This window comes from Danio rerio, chromosome 16, assembly GCF_049306965.1.
Source record: "Danio rerio strain Tuebingen ecotype United States chromosome 16, GRCz12tu, whole genome shotgun sequence".
Lineage (NCBI taxonomy): Eukaryota > Metazoa > Chordata > Actinopteri > Cypriniformes > Danionidae > Danio > Danio rerio.
Window position 1 is genome coordinate 45,006,164 of NC_133191.1, and position 14,010 is coordinate 45,020,173.

At 38.5% G+C, this 14,010-nt stretch overlaps 1 protein-coding gene across 2 annotated transcripts in view; it reads right to left on the minus strand.

The window, feature by feature from the left end:
* Positions 1 to 476: 476 nt before the first annotated feature.
* Positions 477 to 14,010, minus strand: part of si:dkey-22o22.2 — a 368,709-nt gene continuing 355,175 nt past the window's right edge. For both annotated transcript variants that reach the window (XM_073926494.1, XM_001921088.9), the window contains 3 exons: positions 12,309 to 12,562; positions 7,020 to 7,177; positions 477 to 3,999 (listed from right to left, as the gene is read on the minus strand). In XM_073926494.1, the coding sequence (XP_073782595.1) occupies positions 3,532 to 3,999; positions 7,020 to 7,177; positions 12,309 to 12,562 (880 nt within the window). In that variant the 3' untranslated portion in view covers positions 477 to 3,531. The remainder of the gene's footprint in view (positions 4,000 to 7,019; positions 7,178 to 12,308; positions 12,563 to 14,010) is intronic.

Sequence of the window (14,010 nt, forward strand, 5' to 3'; positions counted from 1 at the left end):
AAAAGGATATAAATTTGAACAGCACACAAGGGTCAATAAATTAAAAAACAAATACACACGAAAGACAAAGTTAGTAAATTATATTAATGTGCCGCAAGTGAGAAAATATAGCAAATTAAAAGAAGAAAAAGAGTATAATGGGCCTTTTTACTCACACGCCAACACAGCTGAAGACAATCATGATGAACAGAGGAACAGCGTCAGCAGTTAACGCCACAAACTGAAGAGCTCTGACTTTAAATAATAATAATAATAATAATAATAATAATAATAATAATAATAATAATAATAATAATAATAACAAAATACAGACAATGATGTAAATTGTACGCAGGAAAGAAAATCGACCCCAAATAACGGACTAAAATAGCCTGTAATCACCCCAGCTCACCACTAGGCGGCAGTAAACGATCACAGAAAAAACATATCACCGACTGAGGCGTGAAATGAAGAAAATAAGCACTGTCCTCAGTCACTCAAGGAAAACATTTCATTTATTAAAAGTCATATACAAAAAAGGAAAACGTTAAGACTCTAGAAAACGTATTTCTGTATGTACATCATTTACATGGTACAATGAGCAGCACAGGTCTGTGTTCAGAGGACATTTCAGCTATATTCAAGCTCTTGAAGCTTTACAAGAGACGTGAAGGAACTTTTGGTCCTTTCCAGAAATAAAAGGCCTTGTGTGAGGCTTAAAACTCAATTTACACCTGTAGAGGTTTTGCTGAGCATCTATTACAGGTCTAACCTTAATCTTATGGCTCATTGCTTCTTTTTATTTTTACAAAACGCCTCACATTTGTGATTCACATCAATAAAAATAGAACTATACAGATCCTCAAGTATATTGCAATTGAAAATATTTATAAGCTTTTTTCTTAAGTGATTGTATTTGCGCTGCGTCTGGCCACATTTGAACTTTTAAATCAGACTTGGACACAGTGGGTTCTCATCTCGGCTACTCGATACACGATACATTCACCTGGCGTTTACACATTTCAGCACACCAGCATCAGAAACGGCTGGAAAAGGAAAATCTTACACAATGAATATTTATGGCAGGTTTTATACCACCAGTGGCTGAAAGTACTGCGACTTTTTGCACTCTTTGCATGAGTGGGTTTGTGATTTATTGGCACATCAGTCACTGGTGAAGTCTTTCGGTGTCTTCATGACCCTCTTTTGGCAAATTTATGTTAATTCAGAAGTAGGCGTCCATTGCCGGTGCAGCTGGGTCCATTAAAACAAGAGTGTTTTGGTCAAGTGCAGATTTGTAAAATGTTTTGCTGTTCACAGTGAACTGATGAAAATAATCCTGTGCTCCATTCAAAGGCAAATGAATGATACACTCTCAGATATAAAGGTACAAAAATGTATTTTTTTTGTTCCTTACAGGCCCTTAAAGGTACATGATAATGCTTAAAGTACAAGTCTGTACTGGATATTATGTAACGTGTGTATTTATATCGCGCATTTATTGTGTATGGCCATACACCCATAGTGCTTCACAAGCATGAGGGGGGTCTCTCCACACGACCACCAGTATGCAGCATGCATCTCTTGTTAAGATACAAAAGTGCACCTTAAAGTACTAATGTGCAGCTGTAAAGTACAAAAGTGTAATTTTGGAAATGGTACCACCCCCGTGACAGCATTTGTACCTTTATTTCTGAGAGAGTATATTTTCATTTCCTTGTTATGTTGTGTGATACATCATGGCATGAAACTGCCTCTGCTGATGATGATCCTCAGTAAAATAAAATCAATTTGAAATTTTTTCCAAATATTCCCCAAGTGATGTTTAACAGCAATGTTTCTACAGATTCTTTAATAAGTTTCTATTCAATAATATCTTGTTTCTTATATGTTTCTTATGTGTTTCTTATATGTATATATGTAATAATATTTTGTTTCTTATATTATAAGTGAATGAGCTAAAACAAACAAATAAACAAACACTGGTAGGATCAATATTATTAGAAACATGTAAGATAACAGAACAAACTGCTGTCCAATGACTTGCATAATTAACCTAGTAAAGGCTTTAAATTGCACTTTAAGCTGAATACTCGCATCTTGCAAAATAACTAGGAAAATATTATGTGCAGCCATCATTTCAAAGACAAAATAAAAAGAGTTTTTAAAACAATTAAGTTTAAAAATGTGTTAAAAAATCTTCTCTACGTTAAACAGCACTCGGCAGAGTGAGAAAGAATTCAAATTAAACAGGAGGGCCAATAGTTTTGTCTTCAATCATTGATTAATGTAATTTGATTACATTGTTTACAAGTCTAAATATTGCTTTTTAAATTTGCATTTTTAAATTATTTGATGATTTCCTGTTTTGTATTCAGGCCTGAAAAAAATCTGAAAATCAAGTTCAAAGAAAATTTAAGGTCAGAATTAAAAATGTTAATTAATAAAAACTTTGACATTGTTACTACATTTATTTTAAATCGCAATAATATTTCTAATAAGAGATTGGAAGACAGATTTCATCATATTTCATTGAGTACATTTACATGGACACCGTTAATCTGATATTGATATGATTAGGACAATACTCTGTTTAAGAGTCTACCATGTAGACAGCTATTTTTGATTAATTTCATCTGATTAAAGTCATAACCAAACTAAGCAGAAATGGAATTAAGACATGTGGAGTATGCCGATGTTAGTGGCATTATTGAAGTGCCATACAGACATGTAAACACCGCAATCAAACTATTACTATCGTGTAGGATTTTTGCCGCATTTTGCGACAGGAAAGTCTCCACACACGGCTGTTTGACACTATGCTCTGCACCTGCCGAGTCAGTGAAGGACACCTGCATAGTGAAATGCTGAGGTTTTTCTCCAAATCTCTTCCAGCAGTCCATACTCACATCCAATATCTTGTTTATCACGGGGGCATGCAGGAAATGTTCCTGAATGAAAGTGAAAGTGCCAAACTGCAGTTAAAGTCAACAAATTAACAATGAAACACCCGAAATTACATGAAACGCCGGAGGAAATGTGGATAGTGTGGTGACGCAGTGACGTTATTCGAATTATGTGCTTTAACATGTAAAACGGGATCATGAAAGGAACATTTAAACGCAACTCATGTAAACACCTTCATCATATTATTGCCTTAATCACATTAAGGAAAATGATTCTATAACTGATGTCCATGTAAAAGTAGTCACTGTCAAGGAATAATTGTTCCATATGAGCCTCTGAGCCTCTCTGCCAACAAGTAGCTTTAAATTATCCAAAATGAAAGCTGTCATACTTTAAAGTTGAATGGAGCACAGAATTACCCACTAATGTTCACTAAGAAGCTGAACGTGACCCTAAACCTTATTCAAATCTTGACGATTCACTGGCTTTGTTCCTCATCAGAGTAAACCCTCAAAAATAAATACAGTACATTTAACAATTTCCTCAATAAATAAACCAAAGCACTCTTCAAACCTCAGCTGCTCGTCGCCCTTAAAGCTGTTCTTCAAATCAACACAAAAACACACATTCAAAACCTTCAAGTGTTCATTGTTGCTGTTCCAGGCTCTGGCTCTGCACTGTGTCCATGTATGGGATGTCCAGCTCGGGTCGGCGGTAAAGCTCGCTCAGGCCTTCGAACTTAGACCCCCAGCGGCGAAGCGTGTCGTAGCTGAAGCCATCGTCAGAGATGAAGGAGCCCAGAGAGCTGAGGCTGCCGGCATTGGAACCTGAGCCTTCGATGCAGTACACGTGATAGGTGTCCATGGGGAATGACAGGCTGTCGTTGTCCGCCTCCCAGATGATGCGGGACACGTAGCTCTTGAAGTCCATAGAGCAGTGGCCTCCACTGTGGTGCTGGTACGGAAGCATGGCTGCGTTCTGGATGGCTCCGCAGGGGTGAACCTCCTCCTGAGAACCCTGGGAGGATTTGATGAGGGGCGCAGTGGTGCAGGACGAGGACTGGGACAAGCTGGAACACAGCGGCCTCTTCAGCTCAGTGATGTCATAGGCGTTCTGTGGGTTTAACATTCAGAAAAGTGCATCAGAAGAGCTCCTGTTTGACTTTATCTTAAAGTACAAATGAAATCAAAACTAACATACTGATTTTGTTAGCTCACATTGCTAGTTTTGTAGTAAACAATTCATCTGTGCATGTTATTAAGAAGAACAATAATTGTTAGCGCTTGTAATCTTTACTGGAAATCTGAAAATACACCTTTAATTCTTAGATTAATGCAGAGTTCAGACTGCATGATTTTCAAAGTAGTCGTGTCACAGATGTTTTCACACTGTTTGACTATCTGGGCTAGCGTTTCGACGCTGCTTTGTTTACACTGCAAGAGGTATCAGCGACAGGGACTTTCACATTGCATGACTTTACACACTCACACGCAAGTGAAAGCTGCTCTCTCATTGGCTGTAGGCGATCGCTGATGTTATTTTCAGTCAAAACCCTGGTCAAAACTCAATTCACACGGCATGATTTGAATCGCCGACAGCTCCAGATGTTTAGCATGCCAAATATCTTGCAGGCATCGGCGCTCATCGACGATTCTCTCAGATCGCGTCTTTTTGATAGTTCATACTGTGTGATTGTCACTCACGTGCACGAGCACCGATTTGCCTGTGATTTCAGGCATTTGTCGGCGATCTCTCAAAACCTGTCGGCGAGCCAAAATCGGGGCTAAAATCACGCAGTCTGAACTAGGCATAAGTCTGTCTGAGGTAATAGGCGTGGCTTACATAAATAACCACGCCCCTTCAACTGTCAGTTTTGACAACAAACAGAAATGTTGAGGAGAAGGAGGTGTCTGTTTGGTTGTAATAACTCTCCCGAAACCCTTTTCCTAATCTTTCTGAACGAATTGTCTACTTTACTACATCTAATCAGAGGAAAAAACAAGCCACACATACTGTTTTCTCATTTAATATTTAATTTCTCTAGGAACTGCGCACACAATACGAAAAAACAAAAAAACAAAAAAAAAAAAAACGTTGCAGCTTCCGGCTTACGGGGACTTCAAAGAGGTTAAAGACTCAATATTTACTGTCCCTTAATGTTGGGTGTAATTAGTTACACATTAATTAGTTACTGTGATTAAATTACTCTTCAGCTGAAATAAGTAAAGTAATTACTTCATTTAAGGTCATTTTTTATGATTAATTGCTCAAATATTGCACGTAAACATTATTCTAAATAAATCGATTCAGTGAAGCAGAGTAATACCAGGGTTTCTACAGTTTTCATCAAGTCAAATTTAAGACTTTTTAAGACCTTTTTAGGACCATTATGAATGAAATTTCAGACTTGCACAAGGTTTATTGCAAAAGATTTTTTTTCTAATGGCCCAGATAAACATTTTAAAAAACATTAAAAACCATATAAATAGATTTAAGAAAGAAACTTTTGTTAAAACTTTTATTAAGATGGGCTGAGACTGAGTGGATGGGTGTTGGCCTCATTGGGTAGCTTTACATAGACATAGGGAAACTAAGACCCGTTGAAAATGATTTAAGACTTACAACATAATATTATAGTGAATTTAAAACACTTTATGGCCTAAAATTGAGATTTAAAAAAAAAAAAAAAGACATTTTAAGACCCTGCACCATAAAATGTTTCAAAAATAGTATCTGACTACAGGCCTGTACTGTACACACTGTCTATACTGATGCCATACAGTGGCGTCTGCAGTCGTACGGCAGTACGCACTGTGCGTACCTACCATGAGAGGGTGGGAACTAATGGTGCTTTTTTATTTATTTATTTATTATTTAATTTAAATAGATACACTACGATATATTGACAAAGCAAGAAAGAATGAAAAACAATTAAAGTGTGTGTTTGTGTGTTTTACAGTCTGTATGTACTTGCATGGTGGGAGATGGGTAATGAAATCTACTTGTGTTTGTGATGGATTTGTGTGTGCCCTGGAATAAAATCCTGCAGACGCTCCTGATGCCATACAATGTACACTCGACACACTGCTTTGCATTACTTAGTTTGTCCATAAGGTGTCAGCACTGGACCAGTCTGTCATTTCACAGTCAAACAAGAACTGCAACAACATCTTGCAAACAGGTACACAAAAATGTTTTCATTCATGTTTTTTCTTTCCGGCTTAGACCCTTTATTAATCCGGGGTCACCACAGCAGAATGAACCGCCAACTTATTTAGCACGTTTTTTACGCAGAGGATGCGCTTCCAGCCGCAACCCATCTCTGGGAAACAAACACACACACACACAACGGACAATTTAGCCTACCCAATTCACCTGTACCACATGTCTTTGGACAGTGGGGGAAACTGGAACACCCAGAGGAAACCCACGTGAACGCAGGGAGAGCATGCAAACTCCACACAGAAATGCCAACTGACCCAGCCGAGGCTCGAACCAGCAACTTTCTTGCTGTGAGTAGACAGCACTACCTACTGCGCCACTGCATCGCCCACAAACTTTTTTTGTTGCTCATAATTTGTGAAGAGAAAGTCCGAGATAATGGGCCAGGATGAATGTCAAGTGTTTGCTATCAAATGCAAAATACTTTAAAAGGCTGTAAACTGAAGTATACTTTAGGCTAAATGAGATCATGTGGCAATATAGCACAATTCTAGCATGTCTGAAAATCAGAATACAATATCTATTCAAGTGGTGCCTATTTAGCATAAAGGGCCAAAAACCAAATATCATCGAGAGTCGTGGGTCAAAGGTAAATATTACAAACTATATTCCTCTAAGGTTGCCATGGGTATTTTTCTAATTTATTTTATAGTATTTTGAAATAAATAGATAACATTACTTTAAATCATATTGACTAATGCAAAATAACTTTTTAAACAATAATTTATTGCAATAAAAACATAAACAATCACATTTATAAGACAATAGAGTTCAATGTTTGGGCATCTCTGATCTAGACTATGAACTGAATGCTGCCACCTGGAGGATGCTGAGCTCTAGTCATGGAGGTCATCCCCCTGACCCGAGTCTTCCAGAAAGTAAATCAATATGTCCCAGTGTTAATGGAATACCTGGTCCTGCTCTCCTCCTCCCTCCTCGTTGTAGTTGAGGATGTTTTCCCGGATGTCCTCCCAGCTCTCGTGCTCCGCTGGGATGTGGTAAACACCTCGCTTACGAAACTTATTCCTGCTGCCCTTCTGATTCCATACGGTCACGGCTACGAGCACAGCTGCAGATGAGAGAGAAGCAGATTAAAACAACACTGGTGATCACTGTCATTAACAGATATTGCAGTAGTGTCCTGAATGTAAACATTTGTTTTTGGTTTTCATACACTACTTTAAGTCATCCATTCAATTTTCTTCCTGCTTAGTATCTTATTTTTCAGCGGTCACCACAGCAGAATGAACCAGCAACTATTCCAGCATATGTTTTACACAGCAGATGCCCTTCCAGCTGCAACCCAGTACTGGGAAACACACTCTTATATGCACTCATACATTACGGCCAATTTAGTTCATTCAATTTACCAATACCACGTGTTTGGACACCCAGAGGAAACCCACGCAAACATGGGGAGAACATGCAAACTCCAGGCAGAAATGCCTACTGGCCCAGTCGGGACTCAAACCAGCAACCTTCTTGCGGTGAGATGTTCTATAAGTCAGTAAAACTGTTATATGCTTATTTAATAAGATTTATTTAGCAATTATTTAGAAAGAATGCATCCCTCAAAGTGTGTGTGTGTGTGTGTGTTGTGAGTGTTCATTGCTGTGTGTGCGTGCACTTGGATGGGTTAAATGCAGAGCACAAATTCCGGTTCACCATACTTGGCCACGTCACAACTTTCACTTCACTTTACTTTACTTCTACTTTACTTCTACTTCACTAGTACTTTACTTCAACTTTTACTTTTATTTTGCTTTCACTTTACTTCAACTTTACATTACTTCTACAGTACTTCTACTTTATTTCACTCCTACTTTACTTCTAATTTACTTTACTCATATACTTCTACTTTACTTCCACACATTACATTACTTTACCACTACTTCTACTTTTCTTTACTACTTTACTTCACTTCTACTTTACTCTACTTCTACTTTCACTTTACATCTACTTTACTTGTGTTACTTCTACTTTACTTCTACTTCACTTCTTTTATTTCTACTTTACTTCTACATTACTTTTACTTTACTTCTACTTTACTTTACTTCTGCTTTACTTCAACTCTACTTTCACTTTACTTCTACTCTATTTCTACTTTAATTCACTTCTACTTTACTACTATTTTACTTTACTTCTACTTTACATTACTTCTACTTTAATTCAATTCTACTTAACTTTAGCTTTACTACTACTTCTATTTATACTTTACTAAAACTACTTTATTTCTATTTTACTTCTACATTACTTTTACTTTACTTCTACTTTACTTCTACTCCTACTTCTACTTCTACTCTTGCTTCTACACTTCACTTCACTTCACTTCAATGAATGTGAGTGACATTTTAATTAAAAATAAAATAAAAACCAAATCAAAATCAGAAAGAGCTTTCTTTTTAACCCAATAATTATAATAATACTGAAAATTTTCACATATTTATATTAGGCAGCAGATGTAGGAAAAATGATCATATTAATTTGATTTTGAAAGGATCATTTAATATTACTAAAGTAATGATGCTGAAAATTCAGCTTTGTCATCACATCACAATTTGAAAAATGTTGTAACAAAAACTTAGTTATTTTAGTATATTATTATAAAAAGAAATTCTGAGCATAGGAGACACACAAAAACAAATCTTATGAACAGTATTGTAATTCAGTTTTGACATTAAAATGTTTTAGTACAGAGGCGTTTTTATTTAAAAAATGCTCTCCTTATGTAATAAATTCAAAATACAACCTAAAGCAAACTGAAAAGGGGTGAGTTTTGATTTGATGTTGACTTATAAGTGCAGAAATCTGACCGCAGGCTGCCTGTCTCACCAACCAGCTCATGCCATCTTGGCAGTTCATTGAAGGTAAGACTCTTCGTTTCAATTAAGGCAGATCAATCCAAAAATAACCATATCATTTTCAGCCAAATTTCTGAAGGCCACGAGCCCAACCAATCCCATCCAATCCCATCATCTGGCAGCACTTTTTCCTCATTTTGGCCTCGGCTGATGAGTGATTTCTTTCTGCCTGCATGTGGTAATGCTTTAAAAAGGATTTGTGTGTCTGCTTGTGATGTGGCTGATGGGTGTCAGAGCTGGCAGAGAGGCCTGGAGGGCAATGCCAGCCTGTCACGTCACTGTTGTACCTGTCTGACACACACACGCACACAAACACACACACCTGGCCTCATCATTCTTGCTCTTGTTTCTCAGCTCTCTATTGACACTTTTCACAATACATTGGCACAAACTGAGAGGGTCTCATCACAGTTTTACACTGTTTTCCTTCTAAAGATATAAATTGTATAAATAATGTGCAAATAAAGCAGAATTTCAATCCCGTGGGTTTAAGAGAAGCTAATAATCACAAAAGGCCTTTGATGGTCTGTTTACGCCTGCTACTGAATGGTTAGTTCACACAAAAATGAAAATTCTGTTATTCATTTCTCACACTCATGTAGTTCCAATCCCAACCCAGCCTCATTATGGATACGTACCCCCTATATAGATTTCTAGAGAGAGCAAAATACATCCCAAGAGGTAAATTTTTTGCGATTTTCTTTTTATGAATCCACCAGAGGCCACTGTGTATGTTTTTTGAGTTCTCAGATATCTCTCTCAAGTGTCATTCCCCTGATCTTCTCACGTAAATCCACCAGAGGCCACTGTCGACTGACTGACTGACTGACTTACTGACTGACCGATAACCCCACCCACCCCCTTACTAAACCCAACCGGTTAAACAGTTTTAAAAAGCACCAATTTAGCCACTGGAAAATCTGATGACAGCGGAAAAGACGTCCACATGAAAGTAGCGGTAGTGCAAAAAGAAATAGAAGCCGTCAACGGCATCATGCTGCATTCGTTCGACGTTCGACCTCTGGCTACATAATTCGCTCTCTCCAGAAATTTATACAGGCTACGTATTCACAATGCTGTCCAATCCCCATGAAACCTTCATTTAAAACACAAATTAAGCAATTTTTGATTAAATCCGAGAGCTCTTGTGTCCTCCATAGGCAAAAACAGCACAGAAATGTTCAGAACAGGAACAAAAAAACATGTCAGGACATTTAACGTGACTTCAGTGGATCAACTGTAATAAAACGAAGCTCCAAGAACCCTTTTCTGCTCCCAAAAAAAACTATAAAAACAAGTTTGCATGAAGTCACATTGAATGTTTTAACAATGTTTTTGATTTCCCTTTCTGAACATTTCATGACAATTTCTGTCTATGAAGGTTTCGGATTTCAGTAAAACTTTATTTTAATGGTTCATTTGAGTATCAGTAGACTGTCTGCTTAATATCTGTTGATACTGACATTTATCAGTCCTTCAACAGACGTTTACAACCTAACAGTCTACTTATAAACTAATGCGAATTAGTTGGCATGTAGATGCAATGTAGCTTAAATTTAACAAACAAATCTTATCTAAGATATCTTAATTTGTGCCCTGGAGATGAACTAATGTCTCAGGGGATTGAATCAACTACCACTTTAAGATGTGTTTTGATCAAGTTGGATCATAACTTGAGGAGGGCAACACAATCTCATTTACATGCGGTGTTTAAATCCATACCTTTCCCCCAACTTCACTGCTTTCTTTGAGTTTAGTGTCTATGCACAAAAGAATGTGTAAGATTTTTCTGCTTTTTCCATCAAATATTTGAAGATAAGCCTGCACAATTTACATACGAATACAAACTTAGCCAATAGAAAAGACATAGAGTGAATTAGCTTTCGTTCCGGCACTGATAGCTGCGAAACAACCCCAAACACATTTATGCTATCCAATTATGACTGGTAAAGGTGCATTTTGCTCAAACATTTGATTTCTGATGCTAAAGTCTAAACCCTGTCTGGTTTTAAAGTGGGCAGTAAGGAGCATTCATTCATTTTCCTTCGGCTAATTCCCTTAAGTTATCAGGGGTCATCACAGCAGAATAAACCACTAATTATTCTAGCATATGTTTTACGCAGCAGATGCCCTTCCATTACTGGGGAACACCCATACACTCTCACATTCACACATACACTCATAAACTATGGTCAATTTGCTTCATTCAATTCAACTAGTGTGGAGTGTTGGATGGAGCAGGGGTGTGGTGGGCAAAAGTGAAGAGTGTTGGGGAGTCGCGGAAAAAAGTGAAAGTGAATAGCGGGAGGAGGGCGGTTGAGGAGGGGAGTCGGTAAAATGAGGTGCCGGATCAGATTTCAGAGGTGCCAGATAGGGTGTGTTCCAGCACAAATTAAGCCCTGCTAATAATGTCTTTGGACTGTGTGGGAAACCAAAGCACCTGGAGGAAACCCAAACAACCATGGGGAGAACATGCAAAGTCTACACAGAAATGCCAATTGGTCCAGCCAAGACTCAAAACAGCAACCTTCTTGCTGCCCTACATTTAACCAAATGACTGAAATGAAGAAATCCAGTCAATAGTCTGGGTTTTACCACCTCTGAAAGCAATCAAAAGTGTATAAGCTCATCAAGAGTGTATATGTGCGCGGCTGTGTCAGGTAGAAAACGAGGCAGGTCGAGCAGCAGGCCAACAAATGCTGAACATAAGCAGGAGCGGTCGGGTTCAGACTAAAACCTAGCAGGAGCGGGCAGGAGCAGGATTCAAAATTAAGTCCTGCACAGATCTCTACTGTACACCACTTGTGATCTGAGCTAAACTGTAAAAACAGAATGACACAATTAAGTGTGTTTGTGTTTATTAAGAATCATTATTTACACATTTCCTTAATTTAAACTGTAAAAAGGGTCTACTTAAATGGAGTATATATATATATATATATATATATATATATATATATATATATATATATATATATATATATATATATATATATAAAAACTTCATTTAAAAAGTTTATATATATATATATATATATATATATATATATATATATATATATATATATATATATATATATATATATATATATAAATGCATTTTAAATGAAGTTTTTATTCAGTAAACAACAAAAAAATAGTTTGCTGTTTGTTATTTTTGTGTCTTTTACTTGCATTGTTTCTTTTATTCATGTTTAATGTAAAGCACTTTAAATTACCATTGTGTATTGCCTTGCAGTATACCAAAATCTGCGTGAAATCAGTTGGATAGAAATATTGCGATTGATTACTAAGACTTCATAAGAACATATGTGTGTTTGACAATTTCTTGATAGTTACCAAAAAAGACGAGGAGACACATGCTGATGGCCAGGATGGAGCTGGGACTGAGCGCAGCGAGACGGAGAGATTTGAGCTGGCCGATCTCACACCACTGACCCCTGAAGCCCTCTGGACAGCGGCACTGGTAGCTCTTAGTGGAGTGAGCTAAACAGGTGCCACCGTTACGACATGTACTGGCACTGCAGGGGGACGGAGCGCAACGCATAAGACCCGTGACCTCATCCAGCACTGCGACCTGATTGGCTGGACACCTGGAGAGAGAGAGAGAGAGAGAGAGAGAGAAAGAGAGAAAGAGAGAAAGAGGAAGATTACATGAAGGTAGACAGTGAGAGTGGGTATGTTTACATTGATATCTGTAATTTAGTTGTTTACTTTATTCTGAATAAAACAATGTTATGATTGACCCATATGTGCTGTTCAAATTGACTACCCCTTTGTTATGTTGGTGGCTGTTTTTGCACCATTGACTTCCATTATAGCTTGGGGGGGGGGAATTGCTGCAGATCTGCAGAGTGGATGCGCGTGTACTGAAGAGCGGTGTTATCGCACGCGTACTGATCAGCTGTGTTGTCGCGCGGGTACTCAAGAGCGGTGTTGTCGCGCGCCTACTGAAGGGCTGGACCGAAGGTGTGCCGCTTCGCGGGGGCACTTTTGATCATTTTGGAAGGGCACTTTCTATCCAAGACTAAAAAGGGCATGTGCACAGCACAGGTTGAGCCCTATGTGTGCACGTGCCTGGTAAATACTCATATGAAGCTATATCTTTGAAAGGCATTCAGGTGAGTGAGTAACATATTATCAAGTTAATGTACCATCATGACAATGCATGTAAACACTTAGAAGTTGCAACTATAAAGTGACTGTGGTGTGAAAACAGTCGCTTACGTAGTCCTGAGCTAGCAGGGCTGAGAGCCAAGAATAACAGGTTCTCGAGATCTACCTGAGCTCAAACTTTCCTCTCGCCCTTCAAAGGGGAGGGAGCCCTGGGCTCGAAGATATTCTGAGGATATTCTCCCGGGACAGCATGCCAAATGTGCTTTATTATCAATAATCAGCTAAGGGTGCTTTCACACCTACACTTTTGTTTCGGAACGTGTCTCGATTGCCCAGTTAGCGTGGTTCGTTTGGCATATTTGAACAGGGCAATTGCGCTCTGTTCTGCGCCAAAGTAATCGCTCCGAGATCGCTTGAATGAGGTGGTCTTAGCTCGATTGAAACGAACCCTGGAGCGGTTCGATTACAGTGAGAAAGCGATCCGATCCGAGCGCGGTTATATCACAGTGTTTTATGGATATGTAATAGGCATACGGCTATATGAAGAGAGAATTATGAGTAGGGCGGGAAGTTTCGCGAGTCTCCGGATGCCCGCAAACGAGTGATGATCTCCTTCTCAAATAGGCTACGTCGCGCATCCTTCTCACCCCTCCCCACCGCATCTCTCCTCAGACACATCGCGCGCGCACCCTGTCAATCACCATCAAACCACCACCTCTCCTGACAGCTGAGCGGGACGCTGCAAAATAAACTCTGACACTCTGACCAATGTGAAGAGAGTTTACTCACACGAGACTTGTTTTAGCTCTTTTGGTCCGATTAGAAACTTTGCAATGTGAAAGCGAACCGCACCAAGAGCAAAGAGCAACAATGTAACATTTGTAATCTCTGTTTCGGAACAACTAATCGATTCACAGGTGTGAAA